This window comes from Dromiciops gliroides, chromosome 5 (assembly GCF_019393635.1).
Source record: "Dromiciops gliroides isolate mDroGli1 chromosome 5, mDroGli1.pri, whole genome shotgun sequence".
NCBI classification, from domain to species: domain Eukaryota; kingdom Metazoa; phylum Chordata; class Mammalia; order Microbiotheria; family Microbiotheriidae; genus Dromiciops; species Dromiciops gliroides.
The window spans coordinates 222,170,035-222,193,650 of NC_057865.1; the positions used below are offsets into that span (position 1 = coordinate 222,170,035).

The 23,616-nt window shown below is 48.7% G+C and overlaps 1 protein-coding gene across 1 annotated transcript; it reads left to right on the plus strand.

Annotated features, from left to right (window-relative positions):
- The first annotated feature begins 541 nt into the window (after positions 1–541).
- Positions 542–23,237, plus strand: COPZ1 (COPI coat complex subunit zeta 1). The gene is made up of 9 exons (XM_043968347.1): positions 542–697; positions 12,553–12,621; positions 14,030–14,111; positions 14,742–14,833; positions 16,265–16,320; positions 19,328–19,405; positions 19,541–19,592; positions 20,960–20,998; positions 21,756–23,237. Exons 1-9 carry the CDS (start codon positions 680–682, stop codon positions 21,801–21,803), a joined length of 534 nt encoding a protein of 177 aa, XP_043824282.1. The 5' UTR covers positions 542–679; the 3' UTR covers positions 21,804–23,237.
- The last annotated feature ends 379 nt before the right edge of the window (positions 23,238–23,616 follow it).

The window sequence follows — 23,616 nt, forward strand, 5'->3', positions numbered from 1 at the left end:
CCCCGTCCGAGAAGTCATCCCATATAACAATATTTTAAAGACAAAACAAATAATAAATGAAAAAAGGAAAATTTATCAGCCTAAATGATCGATGCATGCAAAATGCCTGAAAACGTGTGGACTTCCCACCTGTGCAAAGAGGTGGAGTAGGGGGGTGTCTTTTTTCGAACCATATTTTAAACTTTGGTTCCGTTTGTTTGAAATCTACAGAAGACGTGCAGGATGACAGGAGAATTAGGGGGAGGTCACAAAGGCCCCAAAAGAAGAGTTCTGGGAATACTTCCCAGGGGTCCACTCTCACGAGCGAGGAAGAAGGAAGTATTAAAACTTCTCAAGTTAACACCCCCTGGGCTGACTTGGAAGGAAATTGCCTCATGAACATCACGTGCCTTCCTTCTTCCAATTGAAATTTGGCTGTCACCGCTTCCCCTGATCCCCATGGAAACAATCACCGCCCCCTCCGGATCATCCCGCCCCTTCGGTAGTCGGCTTCGGCTGTGCTATTGACTCCTCAAGATGACAATCAAGAACCCGCGCTTGTTTTGGAAAAACCTGGCTGAAAGCTCTTCCTCTTCGGGTGAAGCTTTGCCTTTTGATTCGTCAGGAGAGCCGGGGCCTCGAACCAATCAGCGGCTTCGTCGGCTCCGTGGCTCCACGTCGGCACCAACTGCAGGGCAAGATGGAGGCATTGATCCTGGTAGGAGTCGGGGAGGCACCTGGAACACTGGGGTCCCCCGGGAGGCCTGGAGTCGAGGCCAGTCCTAGTCATGGGGGGATTGGAGCGGGTGGTGGGAAGGGATGGCCAGGAACCATCACTAGGGGATTGGCATCGCCGCTTATGCTGCAGGGAATGTGCGGCCTAGTGCCCTGGCCGAAGCCTCGGACTCGAGTAGGAGGCCCAGCCGGGGAGGGAGCGCGCTGGCAGTAGGGTCTGGGTAGGTCGGGAACCGTGACGTTGGAGTGACGTGGAGCAGGAGGAACCCCTGGAGCAGCTCTGGTCTTCAGGGGACCAGGATTAGGGGCCTCCCACTCCTCCACTCCCTGATAGCAGTTCTGAGCCCTGGAGTGGTCTCCATGTGATTGGGACTTATCGAAACTCCCTCCCGAGGTTGTGAGAAGGAGAAAGTTTTGTCATCACAAACTTCCCTCTGCTCTTCTTGATTGAGCGAACGCGGTTTGGGTCTTCCTCATTTCATGGTCTTTGACCATCTGGAGGCCCTGCACCTTTCACACTTTCACATCAAGCTCTTGTTCTTCTCTTTTGTTTGTTTGTTTGGGTTTTTGTTTTTGTTTTTTGCAGGGCAGTGAGGGTTAAGTGACTTGCCCAGGGTCACACAGCTAGTAAATGTCAAGTGTCTGAGGTCGAATTTGAACTCAGGTCCTCCTGAATCCAGGGCCAGTGCTTTATTCACTGCGCCGCCTAGCTGTCCCGTTCTTCTCTTTTACAAGCTCCTTTCTTCCCTCCACCCTGTAGTGACCTCTTATGCTTCTCCTTATGTATGAAGGGCCCATCAGCCATACACGGAAATGCCTTTTCTGTCAAAAGGGCAGTTAGTCCAGGTCCTCCAGACTTCCAGAGATGTTTGGTCTTTCTTTCATTCCGCATGACAGTGCTATGGTTTCCAGACAGTTAACAAAACCCACAAGTCTCCTCTCCTGGAAGAGCTTGAGTATGTTATCATGTACATTTGTTGGGAATTTTCTTTTAGAACTGAGCCTCCAAGCCCTGTCCCAGGAAGCATCAAGCTATAATCTTCTAACTTCCAGCAATGGGAAAAACAAATCTGCCTGATCATCTTCGTGTATCAGAACACCACATTTCCACTCTTTTCTTCCCAAGCTGTTTCTTAGCCATGAAACTTAGGAGTTTGGGATTGAGAGAGTCCAAGTAGAAAATTTGAAAATTGAGCTGGTTTAAAAAAAACCTTTATGCTTCTTTCCCCTCTCCCCGCTACTGGCAATGAGGGTTAAGTGACTTGCCCAGGGTCACACAGCTAGTAAGTGTTTAGTGTCTGAGGCCGGATTTGAACTCATGTACTCTTGACTCCAGGGCTGGTGCTCTATCCACTTCGCCACCTAGCTGCCCCTAGAAGGTGTCTTTCTTAAAGTACAGGCATGATATGATGATGTCTACAGTGCCCTTTCAAGAGTGTGTATGTGGTAGTTGAATAAGAAGGCTGAAAGTATTGGATTTTCACTCTGACTTTCCTCAGCACCTCTCATTTTGTCATTGTTTTCCTCCTGATCTGTCCTTCAGATCTCCTAGTTTCATAGTAGCAATGGGTGCCCCTGGACTTCACTCTGGGAATCATTCATCTTATTCAGAAATACCTATGTGATAGAGGCTAAAAGGGAAAACTGAGGTATGATAAAGAGTTTATATAAGGAGCACACTAAAAGTAAAATTATGAATTAGACCCCTGTTTTATCACACTCCACCCCTCTCCTAGACCCAGATTCTCTTTTATTTAAATGGTCTTTCCTTTGACACCCCATATGTTGAAGTCATCTTAAAACATCAGTTTTGGGGTTTTTTGGGAGGGGCAATGAGGGTTAAGTGACTTGCCCAGGGTCACAACAGCTAGTAAGTATCAAGTGTCTGAAGCCAGATTTGAACTCAAGTACTCCTGAATCCAGGGCCTGTTGCTTTGTCCACTGTGCCACCTAGCTGCCCCCTGGAGCTCATTGTTAACTTGTGGTGCTACTGGCCACTGTAACAGTCTTCTGTTCATTTGGTCATAAGTTTCTTCAGTTTTGCCATATTTTCCTTTCCTTGGATTAGAGATTGCTACAAAATTCTGCTATTTGTATTAAGTTTTAATGTTTGAACCCCCTTTGGAATGTTTCTTCTCTCTTGGTCTCATAGTCAATGTTTTCCTTTCCTGTCAGGGAATCTCCTCCCCTTTTTGCCCTTGGTGCTGCCATATACCTATCAAAATAAATTCATTTTTGCTTTTTTCACTTCAGAATCCCTTCATCAGATTCTTTTGATTATTCAATTTAATTCAAGAAATATTTACCTTCAAGAGTAAGGCACTGGGGCAGCTAGGTGGCGCAGTGGATAGAGCACCAGCCCTGGAGTCAGGAGTACCTGAGTTCAAATCCGGCCTCAGACACTTAACACTTACTAGCTGTGTGACCCTGGGCAAGTCACTTAAACCCAATTGCCTATCCAAAAAAAAAAAAAAAAAGAGTAAGGCACTGTTGGGGCAGCTAGGTGGCACAGTGAATAAAGCACTGGCCCTGGATTCAGGAGGACCTGAGTTCAAATCCAGCCTCAGACACTTGACACTTACTAGCTGTGTGACCCTGGGCAAGTCACTTAACCTCCATTGCCCCACAAAAACAAAGAACAAAAAAAAGAGTAAGGCACTGGTTTTTCCTCACTATTTCTAATGAGCCGTACCGTCTGGTCTTGAGGGTTCTATATACAATTTCCTAGAACTCTCTCCTTGATCAGTCTGTGCTGTCTTACCTGGATAGTGTTTGACAATGCACACCTACCTGGAAAGGGCACATTGCTTGAACTCTGTTATCTTCCTCTTTCACATCACTTCCTGGTTTGATTGTGAGAGCCCAACCCAGCACTGGAGAAACCTTTGGTGCTTGACCTAAGTATATCCTTCTCTCTGTACTCCTATTAGCACCGTTGTTATGTTGTCCAGTCGTTTCAGTCACGTCCAATTTTTCATGACCCCAGTTAGGGTTTTGGGTTTTTTTTGGCAAAGATATGGGAGTGGTTTGCCATTTCCTTTTCATTTTACAGATGAGGAAACTGAGGCAAAGAAGGTTAAGTGACTCACCCAGGTCTTCCTGACTCCAGGCCCAGTGCTCTATCCACTACAACACCTAGGTTGCCCCCCCCCCCCAGTTTTTATAGGGTTTGCTCATTTGGGAGGACTCTGGTCCCCGAGTAGTGTTTTTGGCCAGTGGAGAGAGGAGTTTAAGAAAAGAACAGGCTATGGCAAACAAGTGGCAAAAGATCATTGGGTAAGGCTCTGCCCTGGCTGTGGCAATTTCCGACTTCTGGTGTGCTCCTGTTATTTAGGATTCTGTCTATGTTGTCACCTCTGTTAGAATGTGAGCTCTTTGAGAGTAGGGGCTGGTTTTATATTCCCAGCTCACACGGTATCTGCCTGTAGTGAGCTCGTAATGGATGCTTTTTCATTCATTCATTGTTTTTATGCATGGAAATCAAAGCTTTGTAGAGTTCTTGAATAATACCGCCCAACCTCCTCATTCTCAGTAGGAGTATATCTAACCTTCACTAGATCATTTTAGGAAGGAAAATCCTTCCCCATTTTCTGTTCTTAATAATCCTGTTGGCTAAATCCATTTTGTGACTTGCTTGTTCAGCTGCTAATGCAATCCTTTCCTTTTTGTTCTGATTGGAAGGGCAAGTTACTATCTTCCATTGATAACCCTTCAGAACCTTAGAGATGGTGGTTGACTTTCCTCCTCTCCCTCACCCTTCCCTTCTAAGCAAGAAATCATCTTTTCTTATAAATCCTACCTAGGATCATTGATTTAGAGTGGGAAGGTACCTTATCGGTCAACTAATCCAGTCCTCTCAATTTGCAAAATGAGTAAACTAAGGTCCGGGAGGCTTTGCTCTGATTTAAACAGGGAGTAAGTAGCAGGGATAAGAGTTTGAAGTTAAGCCTCTAATTGCAAAGTCAACACTTTCTATTGTACCACCCTGTCTTTTGGGGGGATTTTGGGTGGGGCAGTTGGGGTTAAATGATGTGCCCAGGGTCACACAGCTAGTAAGTGTCAAGTGTCTGAGGCCAGATTTGAACTCAGGTGCTCCTGAATCCAGGGCCAGTGCTCTATCCATCGAGCCACCTAGCTGTCCTGGGTTTTTTTTTATTTAATCCTCACTCTACTCTTTTAGTATTGGTTATCTAGACTTCCAAAACTATTTTATTTATTCTCTCATTCCCCATAACAATGCTATAGTTTCCAAACAGTTAAGCAAACCCAAGGCTTTACACCTTATTCAGCAAATTAGGCCATTTAAGGTGGGTGAAGATGTGTTATATAGGGAGGAGGGAAAGTGAAAACAGTCCAGTGCACGTACGGGTTGATGTTAGTCTGTGCCCCTTGGTTCCTGAATCATCTTAATGGGGTTTTTGTCTAATTCCTTTGGCACTAACAGTGCAGGTCCTTGGCCTAAAATGTCCTTCCCCTGATCCTGCAAAGGTATCAATTACATTAAGCCCCCAAAGCATTCCCATCTAGTTCCTGGCAGGCCCCTGTACCCCTCTCCCAGCTGTGTCCTTGCTGCTGCCGGGTCTCTCCATTTAGTTAGGAGAAGTAATCTCCTCGCTCTTGCACTGTGGAGATATATTTCTTGGCTGGGGTGAGAACGGTGCCAGCACTGCCCCCGGTGAGGTCCCTGGCAGCCATAAAAATTTTTATTGTGATTATGTTGGTGTCAGGGTGTCCATCTGGGTTATTGCACACCTAGTTTAATTGATTGAAGTTTAATTTATTGACACTTCAAATTAAATGATCAGAATAAACTGTGCTGTTACTCTGGCCGGCTTGTTTTAATGGTTGATTGCTGGAAGCAGACCTCATCTTGAACTAAAGCCCCTGAAGAGCAATTGATGCAGCTTCTAACTCTCCCCATGCCTTGCCCTCTGAGAAGACCTCGTTATAGATTTCCGACGTATTTATATATTTTGTTCCCCTCTCCCTCCCTGTGGTGGGAAAGAGCCAGTCCCTGGCAAGGTGTAAATTACCTCAAAGGTCCAGGGAAGTAGTCACATGGTCAAGGGAGAGAGACCTCTAGATTGGAAAAAACCAGATTCCTAAGAGGCCAGGTCTACTGGCTAGGTAGTAGAGGCAATTATCTGGTTAATTAAGACAGTTAAATAGCTTTGCCTGAATTATCCAGGGTTGGTGGAAAAGACATTGGATGGGATGCTAGTTGAGAGAGAACAGGGAAGACATAGACAGAGAGAAGGTAATTAAGAAAACAACAGATTTGGACTTGAAATTATCCCCATGCTTACCACTGCTTTTCATCTTACTCCTCTTATGTATATGCTCATTAAGAGTTCTGGTTTGGGGCAGCTAGGTGGCTCAGTGGATAGAGCACAAGCCCTGGAGTCAGGAGTACCTGAGTTCAAATGCGGCCTCAGACACTTAACACTTACTAGCTGTGTGACCCTGGGCAAGTCACTTAACCCCAATTGCCTCACTAAAAAAAACAAACAAGGGGCAGCTAGGTGGAGTAGTGGATAAAGTAGTGGCCCTGGATTCAGGAGTACCTGAGTTCAAATCTGGCCTCAGACACTTGACACTAGCTGTGTGACCCTGGGCAAGTCACGTAACCCCCATTGCCCCGACAAAAAAAAAGAAAAAAGAATTCTGTTTTTTAACTAGGAAAGTTAGGGTGGTCGGTGAAGTGGAGTGTTGATGAGACATTGTAGAGAGATAATGAATCAATCCCTCTCCTCTACCCATGTTAGTTTTCCTATCTCATGTAGGAATGACGTGGGGCTTGGCAGAAGTTGGAATATTGTCCCATGGGATTGTTGATGAAAATGGATTTGGCTCATGAATGCATGTCAGCCATCATATCCTTGGGCTCGGAGGGCCCCCCCAAACCATCTAGTTTCTTCTTATCTTCAGGTAGAACAGCTTTTCTCTAGTCTCTCTTTGTGTGTGTGTGTTGTTGTTGGGGGTTTTTTTTGGGGGGGGGCAATGAAGGTTAAATGACTTGCCCAGGGTCACACAGTAAGTATTAAGTGTCTGAGGCTGGATTTGAACTCAGGTCCTCCTGAATCCAGGGCCAGTGCTTTATTCACCGCGCCACCTAGCTGCCCCCTCTAGTCTCTCTTATTTCCACTCCATTGTTGGACAGACTTTCCTTTCAGAAAATCTTCCTATGTCAACAAGTTATCCAACCTGTGTCACTCCGGTTACAGTCGAAACTAAATTTCTCCTACCTCCTCTCCTCACCTTTTTCTACCTTCATTTTATGATTCTATGCTAATTGATGAGATCTGAGATGTTGCAGGTGGTCTCACTGCACAGATAATCCACAGCAAACAAGTTTTCAGAGAAGGGCTTTCCTTCCCTCTATTCTTTCCCTTGCCCTTTGGAGTCAGCCTAGATCCCTCCTCCCAGTGGGAAGGGGAGGCCCTAAGCTCCGGAGCTGCCAGCTCTGGTTTTCTCAGATCCGGCTCTAGGGCTGGCTTTTACTCCCTCTGCTGGCCGGCCAGCCCTCCATTTAGGCTTCATTCCTCCTGTTCCTTCGTTCAGCAGACGCTGTGGACACAATTCACGTTGTAGAGCCCTTCAAGGTTTACAAATTCACACCGCCACCTCTACATCAAGGAATAAAGCATGGTCCCTTCACAGAAAGAATGTCTAACCAAATAGGATTGTTGCTGTACAGCTGGAAGGGGCCTCCTGTAGTCTAACCCCTCATCCTCCAGAGGAGGAAACTGAGGCCTTTGGGGGTGGGGGAGAAGTGACTGGCCCTGAATCGTATACAGAGCATATGGTGTTAACTCTTCCTTAGCATCCTTTCTATAGTTCCTAGCACATGATATTCACTCAACAAATATTTGAATAAATGAACTCTGTTTTCATGTTTCTTTCTCCTGACTCTTCCTACATTTCTGGTTGCTCCTTGGTCTCCTTTTCAGGATCTTCCTTGCTCCTCCTGAGCCTTCTCTCTCTCTCTCTCTCTCTCTCTCCCCCTCCCCCTCTCCCTCTCCCTCCCTCCATCTCGATCTCTCTCTCTCTCCCCCCTTCTCCTTTACCCTTCTCTCCCTCCCTCCCTTCCCTGTTAGTGATCTAGCCAGCTCCATTCCCTTCTGTTCTCATCTCTCTACATAGGCAATGATTCCTAGATCCATATTCCATAGTTCCAGTCCTGTATCTCCAACAAGATATCCCAAAAGCATCTCAGACTCAAGTCACCCAGATTTGCAGCCTCATTCTTACCTCTCTTTTCCCCTTCATGGTTTACCAATTGCCAAGGCTTGTCCTTTCCCCCTCCACAATGTGTCTTGCATGTGTCCCCTTCTCTCCATTTAAGCAGCCACCACCATCATTCAGAGGCTTATCACTTCTCATTGGCCTCCTTGCCTCCAGCTTCACCCCTCCAGAATCCATCCTCCACACAGTGTCCAAGGGATATTTTTTAAACTTAGGTCAGACCCAGTGGCTTCCTCTGCCTCCTCAGCCTGGGGCACTCTGGCTTCCACCTACCTGTCCAAGTTACTGTATATTATTCTCCCTTGCACTCTTTTTTTTTTTTTAAGTGAGGCAATTGGGGTTAAGTGACTTGCCCAGGGTCACACAGCTAGTGTTAAATCTCTGAGGCCAGATTTGAACTCAGGTCCTCCTGAATCCAGGGCCAGTGCTCTATCCACTGCACCACCTAGCTGCCCCCTCCCTTGCACTCTTAATGGTTCACACACCTGGCCCGCTTACACTTGTGTGTGTGTTTGAGCTGCACATAGAAACAGAGTCTCTCTCTCTCTCTCTCTCTCTCTCTCTCTCTCTCTCTCTCTCTCTCTCTCTCTCTTTCCCCCCCCCCCCCTCTCTCTCACACACACACACACACACACACACACAATTGCATCTCCCATTTCCCTGTGCCTTCTCAGTACTTGGCTCCTAGGCTTCTTGGCTTCCTATCAAGTGCCACCTTTCATTATCTTTGTCCTTCTCCTAGAAATTACTTGTATATATATTGTATTTATATATTGTCTCCCACTCCCACAACAAGAAATGCAGTGTAAGTCCTTAAGGGCAAGGACTCATTCCTTGTTGTCTTTATTTCCTCACTGACTAGTCCGGCACATAGTAGGTGCTTAATAAATGCTGTATGGTAAGGACGCTCATTTTCAAGTTAGAGGACCTGGGTTCAAATCCTTCCTCCCCCACTTAACTACCTGTGTGATCTCAGGCGAGTCACCTTATCTCCTTGGTCCTCAGTTTCCTCAGCTGCATAAAATCTGTCACCTTCAAGTAGTCGAGTTGGGTGAGTGACCATCTGATCACCTTCTGGGAGGTGTTTTCTCACAGTGTCCTCCCCAGTGTCCATTGTCCTACAGGGCTTTTGAAGAAGGTGCGTGAGGCCTCCCTCTTCTGGGGTGGCTGCATCTGGATGAGGTTCCCTTGTGTGTGAAATCTGCTCCCATCTAGTGGCAAGCAAGGATGGAATTTGGAGGAACTTCTGTTTGCTGGCCTGGCCACACAGGAGCAGGATCAGAGCTCAGGGCTCCCCACCTGTCTCTCGTACTTACTTTTCCTGTTGTTTTGACAGGCCTCAGTGCTCCTCTGCAGGGAAGAGGGAAGGTGGGGGGGAGTGTAATGTCCCCGCTGGGAGGCCTTTCCCTCTGGACCAGGAGAGCTCTGTAAGTAGTACCCACCTCCCTTCACAGTCGGGAGCTGGCTCAGCCCTCTATCCAGTCCTTTTCCTCCTCTCCTGTCTGGGTGGCATCCCTACATTTTTCAGTCACTACTCTCTCTTCTCATGGATAGATCAGTTAATGAGCTATGGCCCCGGTGTTTTCTGAGTACTTAGAGCATGAAATGAACCTAAATCAGCCCTGAGTGTGCTGCTCACCCACACTGTAACTTTAGGCAGGTCACCTCATCTCTTGAGGCTCAGCCAAATGACTTCAGTGCCTCTTCAGGTCTCTCTGATTACCCAACAGCGCTTTTTGTGGGTGTCCTATATCTCAGAGTGGTCTCCTCTTCTGCTTCCTGAAGCCTGGCAAAGAAAGGGTTAAGAAGCGTGGTTGCAGGGGGGTGGCGAGACCCATAGGGGGCAGCATCGGGTATGCCTGACCGCCGGCCTTCTCCCTCCTGCAGAGGGCAGATGGGGAAGGTGCTGATGTCTTCCTGCAGCCCTTGGGTTACTCGCTCACTCTTTCAGCCCTGCTGGAGAGAGCAGCCCAGGGGCTTTTGCGAGAGGGACATGCTGCTCTGAAAAGCTCCCCCACAGCTCCTTCCACCCCCCACTTCCCAGGCCTCATCAGCATTTGAGGTGAAGTTCTGTTATACACTCAGACTGTGGCTCTCGGATAGTCAGTGCATCACAGAACTTTGTCTCGAAAGCTTTCAAGCAGCTGGTTGTTTGGGGGGAGTGGAGCGGAAGGACACACTTCTGCCTCCTCCAAACATCTCCCCGGGTCAGGAGTGCTATCTCAACAGCCATCCCTCAGCCTCTGCTCAAAGTTCAAGCCTGGGCCTTTGTGCAGGAAACACGGTCCTTCCTGATAGCAAGCAGTTATTTATAAACCTGCCCTTTTGCAAAAAATTCATATGAAATGACATTATCAGTAATGACTTCCGGAGGCTCAGACTGCGCTGGGTCCTTGTGCTGTTCGAGAGGTAAGGGCTCTGCCTGAGAGCCCACCAGAAAAGAGTCCCACTAGCACAAGCTCTTGGGGGAAGGCTGCCTGCTTCGAAGCAGAGTCGAGAGGAGGTGGAGATTGAATCATTGGGAGATGTTTCCTTGCTTTGTTTCAACCTCTGTTTAGTTTGAATAAGCACACTTCTTCGGGCCTTCTCTCTTCCCAGAGCTTTGGAGAAGCACGTGCTTTTCCTCTGCTCTCTTTCCCCTTCTCCTGTTGTTTATAGTAGAGCACAGAGTATATGTATGATTTCATATGTTGCTAAGACTTTCCAGTGAGCTTCAGAAAGAGCCAGGAGCAGAAACTTGTCGCTGTCTGCTGAGCCAGGTGAGCAGCTGGACTCAGTATCCAGAAGACTTGGCTCTGCCAGTCACAGCTGGCCCACACTTCTCCTTTCCTTTTCTTTCAGTTCAGTCTCTTAATTTGCCCCAGAGAAGCCGCCTCTTTTATGAACAGAACCAGTGTAGGCCAGTAGGCTCTTTTCTCCATGTGAAAACTAGGTAGGATGGAGGGCCACCAAGGGTGGTGAGGAGTGGGTCAGGCCCAAGAGATTTTAGGAACCCCCTGATCACTGCATTCCCTTGCTTCCTGCATTCTACTACCAGGAGATTAGTGTCTGGAAAAGGGCTGGTGAGGGAGTTTTGTTAGGGGTTTTGTGCAGGGCTGGAGGGTAGTTGCCTTTTCTACATGGTCAAAATTGGGATTGGCGATAATCACTGGTAATTTTTTGATTTACCTAGACAATTATATCTGCCTAGAAGGTTCATCTATGTTTAGGTATAGGAGGGTCCCTTCAATCCCTCAGTACTCTTCCTTTTACTGAGTTTTGATCTTAGCCCAGTGTCTCTTACTATTTAAAGACTGGATGCTCTTTACTCTCCCCACATTCCTATTTCCTCGGGTGAGGCATGCTGCAAAGGTGACCCAAAGGTCCTCGGAGTCCTCTTTCAGCAATTTACCTCCTCAAAGGCTGTAGGCTCTTGACTGTATCTTTTCCCCTCCCTTCCATTAGGTTATTGTTAGCTTCTGACAAGAGCCTGGCTCATTGGAAGGATGGGCCTGGCCCCTTTTAGTACTGGGTGGGGATTGTCTAGGCAAGGCCTGAGAAATATCTTTCTTCTTTTTGAAACTTTTTTTGAAAGTTTTTACCTTTTGTTTTTACCTCATAGTCATTATTAGCTTCTTCACAAACACTGGGGCACCAGTGTGAAAGTGTGTTGTGAAGTAATCAGAATCTAGGAGCCCCTTATACAGAGGGAACTTTGCCCCGCCCCCCACGAGCCTATTTCCTGAACACTGCTAGGAACCGCAGGCCTCCATGGTTATGCCGAATGGGGCCAGGGAAGGGCTTATTGTTGCAGAAAAGGAGAGAGGGCTTCCTTGAGTGCTTTCCTTCACAAAGAAACTGGGCCACTCAAAGCTGGGCCAGCTTCTTACTGCTTCTCAGTCTTCCTCAGATAGGGCTCCTCTTTGCCTCATAATCCCAGAAGTGCAGGCCGGTCCTTGTACACTAGAGAGACACACAGAGAGAGAGAGAGAGAGAGAGAGAGAGAGAGAGAGAGAGAGAGAGAGTGTGTGTGCGTGTGGTTCCCCTCTGCTTGGAATGGAAGTGGCTTTGTTAAGGGTTCCTTTCCTCCTCCTTCTCCGCATTGCTGCCGCACTGTAGGTCTGCATTGCTGCTGCAGCCAGAACATACTGGGTATGCTCGACCTCATCCCTCAGTTGCTCCTCTGCAGCCCTTGTTAACGCCATAGCAAAGACTATTTCTGATTTTAGCAGTTGTGTGTAGGTCGGGGTGTTGAGGAGGCCCCAGAATCGGGGCCTTTCTGAGCTGTCCTGATCATTGCTCAGTGGTGCCTGGGACCTGCCTTGGGTTTTCTCTGGGGAAATGTGCTTTTCTAAAGCTTATCGAGAACTTTCTGCTAAAATGGCTCCCCACAGTTCTCCACTCTGTCTACACACCCTTCAGTGATGCTCAGCCTCTTTTCACTGGCCCCCTTGCCCCTGTGATGGGGGGATTTTTAGCTGGGATGAGCCTGGAATAGGGGACTTGCAAGGACACTAAAATCCCATCAACAGCCCAGTGGGAGAGAGGGATGGGATCCGGGCTGTCAGTCTTGGCGGGAACCCCTGCAACTAAAAGCAATCCCTGTCTCTTCAGGAACCGTCTCTGTACACAGTCAAAGCCATCCTGATCCTGGACAATGATGGAGAGCGGCTCTTTGCCAAGGTGAGAACACAGGCAGATTTTATATACATGGAGAAAGCTGCCCCTTCCATCGCCCTCCACTCCCTCAGGCGGCAGAGCTCCGGAGCATTTCCCCCCTTGCCCTGGAGCCCTCCAGTTATTTCCTCCCAAGGGCTCTCATTCCACCTCATTTTCTGGGCCTTTAGTCCCCTCCTTTAACCTGTTTATTTTCTCCTTTTTCACTGGAGAGAATGCACGATGCATCTTGGATTTTTTTCCCCCCAAAATGGAGAGAAGTATCCCAGTCTAAACAAAAATCATCTGTAGGAAATTCAAAGCACCGAGAAGCTCAGGGTCGCTGTCCCTGCCTCCCACCCTTTAGTGGAAGCCCAATATCCCAGCCTCGTGTATAGAATCACCTTCAGCCACCCCAGCACAGTGTTTAGGACCTGGTGAATAGGAGGGGGAAGGATGCTGCTTCCCCTTCCCTTGTTCCAGCCCCAGCCACCTTCTCCCCCTTCTGGAGAAATTCCTTCTGTCCCTGGTGTATTAACTCTGGGTGAGCACAGTATAAATCAATCAGCAGGTAGAGATTAGTTTAGAATTCACCAGCTGTTCCTCCCTGTAATTGGATGTAACTATGCAGGACACCTTTTGAAACAGTTATCCAGTTACTAAATGCCAGACCTGTCATAGGTCTTCAGCTGACTGCGACGGATTGGCCCCTAAAGAGCAGAACGATTTAGCAGTCCTGGTCCCTGCCCCCTTGGCAGGGAGAGCCTCGAGTGGGCTCAGTAATGTGTCAAATTGGCTCCTGATTCAATTGCTTTTAGAAGTCAAGATCTGGAGAATGGGAAAGAAAAGAGAACGGTGGCTTCTCATTTGGGAAGTTATTGAAGCCTTTCCCTGAGCCTTAGCTCCCCATAGTGATGAGGAAGAACTCCAATCTGAGAGTGAGATGCATCGCTATGTGCCTGTTGGTGACAAAGGCACAATATTTATTGAGCTCCCTGGAAAGCAGAAGGGACCAAGCTGACATTTCTGCCGGCACTGCAGCAGCTCCCAGGCAAAACTTGCCTGGAATGGTCCCAGGACGCTATGTTTGGAGTGCAAGAAGGAGCCAAGTCATGGCTTCTGGTGGGTCCTCTGGGTGGAGGGATTTGTGGGATGGCTTTTCTCCCTCTGCCCTTCGGCAGAAGTGTCCAAGGTTACTCTGCCTTTTTCTTTTGGTTAAGTGTCTGTCTCTCTCTGTTTCCAGTGTCTTCTCTTTCCCTCTCCTAAGCTGGAGTGGGGGAGGTGGGGGGAGGTGACAAAGGAGGAGTCTCTGATGTTAAAATGGAGAAGTCCAGGACCCCAGAAGCAAAGCAGTCAGCACTCAGTCCTTCTTCCGTAGGCACCCTGGCCCCCCTCCCCATTTTTCTGACTGCCCCTTCCTCTTTCCTCCCACCAGTACTATGACGACACCTACCCCAGCGTCAAGGAGCAGAAGGCTTTTGAGAAGAACATTTTCAACAAGACCCACCGGACTGATAGTAGGTTGTTTCCCTCCCACCACTCTGGAGCCAGGGGAGCCAGGATGGGAAGCAGGGGCAGAGAGGTGGGGCTTCTGCACCAGAGGGGAAGAGGAAGCTGCTGCTCAGCCTCCTGGTTTTTTCTTTCTCGTCTCCTCCCCCCCCTCCCCCCCCAATAATAAACTCTTCAGAAATGGAATGGGGAGGTGAGTGTTCCTCACTCGGGAATACTGTACTGGAAGGTTGGCTGTTAGCTACCTGTCTGCTCCCTGGATTTATGAGCCTCACTTGACAAATTTAACTGCAGCTCTGCTTATTGTACCGCATCCATTAGGGCAGGTAAATGGAAGTCTGTAAAGGTGACCGCTCTGCATTTTCACCTCCAAAGGATTGACTGGTTTCCCACCTCATCCACGAGGAAGGAAATATGGGGAGGCAGTGGGAGGATCTGGCTGAACTCCCCTCAGCTCCAGCCTCCCACCCCCAAGCCCAGTTTCCAAAGGGGAGAAAGAACTTGATCTTAGGAGCTGGTGCCCCCTGCCTTGCTCCCACCCTTTGAGGCAGCTGTCCACCAGAGCATTGTCCAGGTCCCTGCTTGCGGCTCCTCTCATTGCCCTGGGCCCACGGGTCGTCCCTCTGTCTGTTCTCCAGGTGAGATCGCCCTCTTGGAAGGACTCACCGTGGTGTACAAAGGCAGCATCGACCTCTACTTCTACGTGATCGGCAGCTCCTATGAAAATGAGGTGAGGCTCCTCGGCCCCCGGCTTGTTAACTCTGAGTCCACCTGTTGGGCCGTCCCTGGAGATGAGCCCGAGCACTTTCATTACCCTGTCTACTCTAACAGGGCCAGCCAAGTCAGTCTTCACGGCCCCTCGCACAATTTCTTGGATACTGTGAGAGGTCAGCGATTTCCCAGGAACAGGTGCCCTTCCCCTTCCTTACTGGGAGAGGCCAAAAGGTCCAGAGAACAGCTTGGAGGAGCCTAGAGCCCTAGGAGGACTCCACCAACTGTGGAATCCTAAGCAGGCCCTTTAACCTCTCTGAGCGTCAGTTTCCTTGTCTGTAAAATGGTGATAAAAAATATTGACACTGCCTACTTCACTAGCTTGTTGTAAGGAATGCTCTTTCTTATATTAGAGCTGCTGTCCTTCATTAGTTGCCACAGTCAGCCTTCTGATAATGAGCCTATCCAAACTTAATTAGCCAGGCCCTTGGAGGAGAGAGTCCATCACTTGGCCCAAATTCAAAATGTTTCTGGTTTGGTACAATTGCGCCCCTCACACACACACTCCCCCCTAGCTTGTGCTCTCCTAGAATAACCTTTGGGGTCCCCTCCACACCAGAATGAGACATTGGAATGGGCCTTTATCAATAACTATTACTATGTCAGCTTGAAGGTTAAGTGCTTTGCATTCATTCATGGGAGGTAGAAGAATGCAAGTATTTTCTCCATTTTACAGTTGAGGAAACTGAGCTCAGAGATCATATAGGCAACAAATGGCAGTCAGGGTGTGAAGCCATGTCTTCTAAATCCTTGTCTGGTGCTTTTTTCATTAGGCCACATTCATAGACGGTAGCCTCACAAACGAATTCAGAAAATGGACAGGCCAGAAAGGTCTTCCCAGAACAATCCGTTAGTGCCAAGTAGGAAGCATTGTCCATATTTTGACCATTTACTTCATGTGTACAATGCACAAGCTCTCTGATGGTGATGAGGAAGGTAAAAGCGTTAAGTGAGTCCTTTCTAAACTTTGAAGCACCCAACCTTGGGTCATATTTGCTGGAATCTGGGTTAGTTTGTCCACTCCTTGGTTCATTCTGGTGTTGAGCCCTCCCCCTCTTGTAGCATGATGTTTCACCTTACACATCATCTCATGGGGGGGGGGGTCATGGAGAGAATAGGAGGTCAGACCGTCCATCTAGTCACCCTGTTTGAAGGTCCCCATGAGGGAAAGGCACAAGCAAAGGGTTCTGACTAGACATTCTGGGGAAGAGTGGCTCATGGTCCCAGAATTTCCTCCCTCTAATCCTCTTCCCCAGTCCCCGTGCTTTGGGGCTTCTCTGTGTGGGCCACTTCCCTCTTTCAGCAACATGAGTGGATTTAGTTCTCAGAAAGCACTCATGGTTTCTAGGCCCCTCACCAAATCTCTGCCTCTCTCTGTTTGTTCTCACAGCTGATGCTCATGGCTGTTCTGAACTGCCTCTTTGACTCTTTGAGCCAGATGCTGAGGTAAGCCCAGCCACCTCTGGGGCTGTGGGGGAAAGCATGTGACTGCCCTTCAGGACCCAGTGGGCCCTGCTGGGAATTGTTTCAGCTGAAGTTCCTAGGGATGAGGCCGATCTACCCCAAGCATTCAGATTGTGACAGAGAGCATCATCCATTGAATGTCCAATCATAGAGCCCCTAGTGACTTGAAAAATAATGGCTCACACTTCTCATATAGTGCATATTTGATAGACATTCTCATTCCCTGACACTCTTATGAGGTACTGTAATTAGTATCCCTGTTCTACAAACAAGGAAAATAAGGCTCAGGTTCTAGGATTTGCTCATTCTCCCGGATGCAGATCTCTGAATCCACATCCTCTTTATCAATTCAGTTTTCTTTGTATTACCTGCATCTCAGTCACTTCTGTGGATGTCCAGGGGAAAGGAAAATAGAAAGATTGTCACTGAGAAGTCAGTAATGGACGAGGGTTTGATGCTTTGAGACTTGGCCTGATTTGGCTCTGTCATTTCTGCCTTCTGACAGACGGTTTTCCCCTTTAGTGGAATAGGGATGCCGTCTGTCCTGTTCTTGCTGAGCCGAATTCCTGTGCAGGATATGGAACCAGGCAGGACAACAAGAAGCCTTTTAAAGGAAGGACAGATAGAAGGTGGTGGTTTGGGGTGGTAACCCCAGGACTGAGGAGGGGAGGATGGCAATGGTTGCAGTGGTCTGTCTCCTCAAGAGACAGCTTCCATTCCCTTTCAGCCCCATGTTATCGAGCTGTCTCCCTTGTAGATGGGTAGGCATAGACACTGGCTTCTTTTCTTCAAATCTCTTGGGTCTGTCCATTGAAGACAAAGTGATTGGGCTTCCAGGTGAAAGAGTAGATGGGGAGAGGGGTGAAGGCAGAATTCAGTGCGCTGATGTTACTGGCCAGGCATACCCAGCACCAAATTCAGTTCAGTCAGGGACCTGGGCTCAGGTCTCACTTGGGAGTCCTGACTTCGTTCCTTGGGCAAACCTGGCCAAGGTGTTTAGAGGCTCCTGATTTTAAATGAGGTCTTTGGGGGAGCTACCTGGGGGAGGCAGTGTAAATAGATGATTATTTTACTCCCCACTCAAATTGGAATCCTTTTATTTCTCCTCTGTGTCCACTTAGGGTTTTAGGTCACTGCAAGCTCACTATGAGTCCACAATGTGACCTGGAAGCTGAACGGTTGTCTAACATGGTTGTAGATGGTGACAAAGACATCAAGTCTGGAATAAGGGGGTTTCAGACCACCCCAGGCTTCCCTAGTTAGGCCACAGCTGGGACATGGTGTTTAGTTCTGAGGGCCACGTTCTAAGGAGGATGCTGACAACCGGAGTGAGTAATAGGGGAGACTCATCAGGACAGGAAGGAGTCTTCAAATCCTGTCTTAGTGAGATGAGTTGACGCCCTAGAGGTGTTTAGTCCGGAAGAGCAGAGAACGAGGGGTGCTGTGATAGCTGTCTGCAGACAGATTTCAGAGGTGGGCTCATGGAAAGGGATTCCTTTTGTAGCTGTAGAGAACAAAAGTAGGAACAGTGAGTGAATAGAGGGAGGGAGGCAGATTTGGGGTTCGTGGAAGGAACTTGAATAACTGGAGCTGAAATTAGCCAGACTCCTTCAGGCTCTTGGAATGTTCAAGCAGATGCCAAACAGCCATCTTTCAGAAATGTCCTGGAAGGGATCCTGAGGGATGTCAGTGCTCATGGGGCAGGAAGGGAAGAAACAAGAGGTGGGCTGCTCAGGAATCAGCCTTGTCTTCAGGAGTGACATCTTGGTAATCCCTGATTCCGTGTTAGGAAACGGGTGTCCAAAGGTAAAGAAGAGAAGGGAAAGTAGAGGGGTGTTGTGGGAAAGAGCACTGCATCTGTATCCTAGCTCTGCCACCTGAGACAGCTAGGATAAGGCTTTTCCTATGGATAAGAGTACACGAGTTCAAATCCCACTTTAGACTGTTAGTAGCTTTGTGACCATAGGCAAGTCTCTTAACCTTTTTCACCCTCAGTTTTCTTTTTTTTTTTTAATAACATTTTTGTTTTGTTTTGTTTTGTTTTTTGTTTTTGTTTTTTTGCAGGGCAATGGGGGTTAAGTGACTTGCCCAGGGTCACACAGCTAGTAAGTGTCAAGTGTCTGAGGCTGGATTTGAACTCAGGTACTCCTGAATCCAGGGCCAGTGCTTCATCCACTGCGCCACCTAGCCGCCCCCCACCTTCAGTTTTCTTGTGGTAAAATAGGGCTAATAAAACATCTTCATAGAGCCCTCATGAAGAGCTAATGAGAGAACACTCATTTGTTAAACACCTTACAAACCTTGGAGTGCTGCATAATTGCTAGCTGTTATCTAAGGCATTTGACCTTGGCCAGATTGGTTACCTTCCCTTGGCCTCAGTTTCCTTATCTGTAAAATGAAGTGATTTGTCACTAAAATTTATTAGGATAAGAGCCACTTCCCAACTGACAAATGGATAAAGGCTTATGAACAGGCAGTTCTTAAGGGAAGAAATCCAAGCTATCTCTTTAGCCACTTGGAAAAAAATGCTCCAAATCATTAGTAATTAGAGCAGTGCAAATGAGGCAACCTTGGGGTTCCACCTCACTCCCACCAGACTGGCAAAGTTGACCAAAAGGGAAAACAAAAATGTTGGAGGGGCTTCAGGAAAATAGGCATATTAATGTACAGTTGGTGGATCCATGAATTGGTGCAGCCATTCTGGAAAGCGATTTGGAACTTTGCCTTAAGTGAGGGTCTTCATTCATATGCCTGTTACAGTCCAGCCCAGCACCAAATCACACAATCCTGGTGTCAGAGGGAGGGCAGGGAGCCCTAGGCACTGGCTTGCTCGGCTGTGAGAATGTGGATTCTCCTCTTCTTGCCTCCATCCCCATCTGGGTGGGCAGTGGATGAGGGCTTCTTCGCTTATCTTGAAAAGATTGAGGAATTGGCCAGCCTAGTTTGGGGTCCCCAGATTCCTGAATTCCTTCTTTTCTTTTGGGCCCAGGAAGAATGTTGAGAAGCGAGCCCTGCTAGAGAACATGGAAGGACTCTTCCTGGCTGTAGACGAGATTGTAGATGGAGGGTGAGTCTTATGGGCTGGCTCTGATGCTCGAATCAGAGAGCTCAGATACTCCTCTGACATAAGGCGTTGTATCAAGGGAGGTGTCCCAGTCTTTGCTGGGCACGGTGGGTACAGGTTTCCTGTTTCTCTCCACAGGGTGATTCTAGAGAGCGATCCCCAGCAAGTGGTACACAGAGTAGCATTACGGGTGAGTGCCTTCCTGGCCTGCAGGGCCGTGCTCGCTCCACATCTGGATGCTTTCCGATCTAACCCTGTCTGAGAGCCCAAACTCAGACTTCCCTCTCCTTCAGTGTCACATGGAAGGGGAAGCAAGGAGTTTCCCTTTAATGCCGACAGGACTGAGGCACCCTTGCATATAGCAGCTGCTCAGTGAATATTTAAATGAATGAATGAATCTATAGTCTTCAGAGCTTTGGAGCTGCAAGGGAACAGGTAATGTCGGAACTCAGAGATGGGACAGCATCCCAGCCAACCCAGACAGATAGGGACTCTCCTTTGTTTGTATATCTTCTGAGCTGGAAACTCGGCCACCTCCTGAATCACCTTTTCTAACCTTTCTAGCAAGAAGTCTTTCTCTGCATCTTTCCTTTTGCTAGGAATCCTTTTTTTTTTTTTTGTAATAAAGTATTTTTTTTTCCCATTACATGTAAAGATAGTTCTCAACTTTTGTTTATACAAGCTTTCCAATTTCAGATTTTTCTCTGCTAGAAATCCTAAGAAGGGGACATTTAGGGTAAAGAGGAAGGACTTGGACTTAGCGTGGGGTAGGGGGCAGCCAGGTGCAGAAACATTATCATAGCAAGTGATAGTGAAGGAACAGAGGGGTTGGGGATGCACACTCGCCTCCCTGTTGTAGGAATGTCCCGACTCTGACCTCCACAAAGCAGAAGCTGGCAGTGCTGGGTAATGGGAAACGTCTTCTCCCTTAACTGCCGAAGACTCCATTTGCATAGTTTAATCTTCTTCTCTAACATATGTCTCCATGTGGAAAGAGGGAGGGTCTTCCCCCACCCCACCCCACCCTCACTCCCCCCTCCCTTCTGGGGCTGCTGTTGCAGCACTTTATTCAAATTAACATGCTGTCGGTACCCATTAGGCCTTGCAGGATCCATTAAACCACCCCCCCAGCTCTCCCAGCCCTCCTCTCATCCCTTCCCCAAGTGAGATTGATATTCATGGAAAAATTTTCTCTAACTGGGGAGTCGATCGGCTCCCCCCTCCACCCACCCAGCCCCCCCCAGGCTGAGGGAAATGGAGATCAGAGAACCCAGGTGGGCTGGGTCTTTGAAAAGGTCATCCTGCCCTAAAGCAGGGGGATGGGTGAAAAAAGTTCCTTTCATCAGATCTGGCCCCGAGAGAAGGTGCAGCCTGGTTTATGCCCCTTACTCTGGGATGGGGGGGGCAGAGTCAGGGCTATCCATCTTCCAACTAGACTTCGATTTAAGGGTGTTCTTTCTCCCCATCGCCGTTGCTTCCACCAAAGCCTGCTGGGTTCCTTTCCCTCAGGAGGTTTCCCTGTGGCTTTGCACTCTGATTGCCCGTTTTCTGTTACAGGGGGAAGACGTCCCCCTCACGGAGCAGACTGTGTCCCAGGTACGTCCCTGACTTCCCTTCTTTACCCCTAGCCTAGGCCTAAATACTGCCCTGCCTCCCACTCACCAGTGCAGGGTAGAGTTGGGATGTGAGGAGCGAGAAAGCCTCTGTCCTCCTCTCAGTCCCCACCACCTCAGGGACCTGAGACAGGAGCCTGCTCTCCACTGGGATCTCCCAAGCTCCGGGCCCTTCAAGCTGCACCCCTTCAAACTCTCTCAGCCAGCCTGCAGCCTCAGCCTGTGATTTACTCCCCAGCAGAGGCTCGCCTTAAGCAGATGGTCTTTGTGCTCTCTCTCCCTTATTATTCAAATGAGGGCAAAGCTGGGAATGCACATTCCAGAATGTGCAGGTTTGACAGATCACCCTTCCTTGGTTGCAGCTATCATTCCTCTTACCTGATACAGCAGGAGGGACTTTGTTTTCTGCCTGTTGGGAATTCCTATCAGGAACTATACCTTAGAGCCATTTTCCTTGGCTTTTTCTGTGTTCCCCACTTATATGTTCTTTTCCCTCAAGTGGTTTTTTGGTTTTTTCAGAAAAAGGGTCCAAAGACTAACGGGCTACCCACAGCAGCCCTGTACCTTAGAGCTGGATGTGGCTTGCCATAGTCCCTATTGTGCTTTTAGTATCCCTTCCTAAGCTGAGGGAGCTAGATGTTGGAGGGAGGTACAGGGAGTAGGAAAGTCAACCCCAAGGAAAACAGGAAGGCCTCGAGTCCCCCCAAAGTTCTCACTGTGGGACGCTCCTGTGTCTGCAGGTGCTGCAGTCGGCAAAGGAACAGATCAAGTGGTCGCTGCTTCGGTGAAGACTCCAGTGCCCCCTGCTCCTGTCATCTCTCCCCAAGCCATTTGTCTACTGTGATGCCCCTACCCCCAAGCCCCACCCCTCTACACTGCACTGACGATCTCAGGGCAATGACAAGGGCCTCCTAGTCTCCTCACCACTCCTCTTTGCCTTCTCTTCTGTTTTTCTCCTCTTCCCAAAATTATCCAGATTGAACCAAGAGGGGTTATGTCCTTTCCAGCTTTCTCATCTCTCCTATCGTTCAAACAGTGATGTTCCTGGAAGTGGCCCAGGCCCTAGCAGAGCTGGGAACAGAATGGGGGACCAGGACAGTGCCCCCAGATCAAAGCTTTAGCAAGAACATGCTGTTTTCCTCTTCTGGTCTCACCCTGTGCGGGCCCTGGCCCTCTTCCCAATACAGGGAGAAGGGGAGTAGTTCTATCCAGAGTCCCCTAGATGTTATCAGTCTCTCATATATTTCCTTTTATTCCTGCTTACCAGCCTCGGCCCTGTGGAGAAAGGAGAAAAGCAGCTTAGGGAGAGGGAGGCAGGCCACACAGCTGTTCAGAGCTCTTTAATTGGGATGGGATGGGGGCTAGGAGAGGAGGGTGGCATAGAGGGGGATCTAACCCCAATTCCAGGTCTGATTTATAAGCCTGTGGCCTGAGAGAGTGTATCGTGGGGGTCTCTGTCACCTAGTCAGCCCCCCCCCAATCCCCACTCCACAAATGGGGTCTTGTACACCATGTGCCCCCAGTTTGGGGACAGAGCCAACCTCCTGGATGAGAAATCTCAGCCCCAGTCTCTGGGAGACGGGTTTTCTGCCTAGAATTTGGGTGGGGGTTAGATTGTGTCTCTCATCCTCTGGGTTCCTTCAACTCCCACCAGGGCCTGACAGATTTGAGATAAATGTTTCAGCCTTGTGTCTGTAGAGTCTGATCTTAACTTTTTCTCCATCTTGCCGGCCTTTCCGCAGGCCTGCTGGGCAGTAGGATGTAGGATTTGCTGGGGCTGGAGTAGAGGCAATGAGAAAAAGTTAGAATGATCCTTATGAAACCCTAGGTGGGGTAAGGTGAAGATTTCTCAAGGACACCAGCGGGGGCTGCTTGTGAGCTTTGTTTTCCCATTGTGAAACCTGTCAAATACCGTCCCCTTTAGCTAAATCATCTGGCTTTGAGGTTCCCTGGGAAGGTAGGAGATCGACCACCACCCTTCGGTGTGACCTTGCTCCTTCACTCCATGTTCCAACAGCTCCCCTTAAGGAGCAGGCCGCTGTTCCCTCTCATGCCATTGTCCTAAGTCAGAAACACTCCCAGCTACCCATCTCATCTCCCACCCCCAGAAAAGACCTGGGGGAAGAGATGGGGACATGGGCAGGCCCCTGGGAAATGGAGGGCAGCTGCCCCCAGACCCTGCTCTGCACAAAAGACTGGGAATAAAGCATCTTTTTTTTTTCTGAATCGCCTTTGGTGTATTTTTGGGGGGAGGCTCCCCTCTTTTAATAGCTACTCCACTCATTTCCAGCCCCTGGCTGTAATTCCCCTTATCCCTTTCTCTAAACATAATTTACAGGGTTTTTTCTTCACCGTCCCTCTGTCCCTTTACCTAGACATGAGTGCCAGGGATGGGTGGAGATGGCGCTTTTCCTCTCTCTGGGGTCCAAAGAATGAATTCTCCCTCCCACCTTCCCCTCTCCTCCCCCTCAGTCGCCCCCACCCCCACCCCCAGCCGCCTCCTTCCTGGGCCATCAGTAACCGGGAGACATGCACCTGCATGGGGGCTGCTACAGCAGACAGGCTCCCCTTCCCTAAGCCCACTGCCCCCCCCAAACAGTG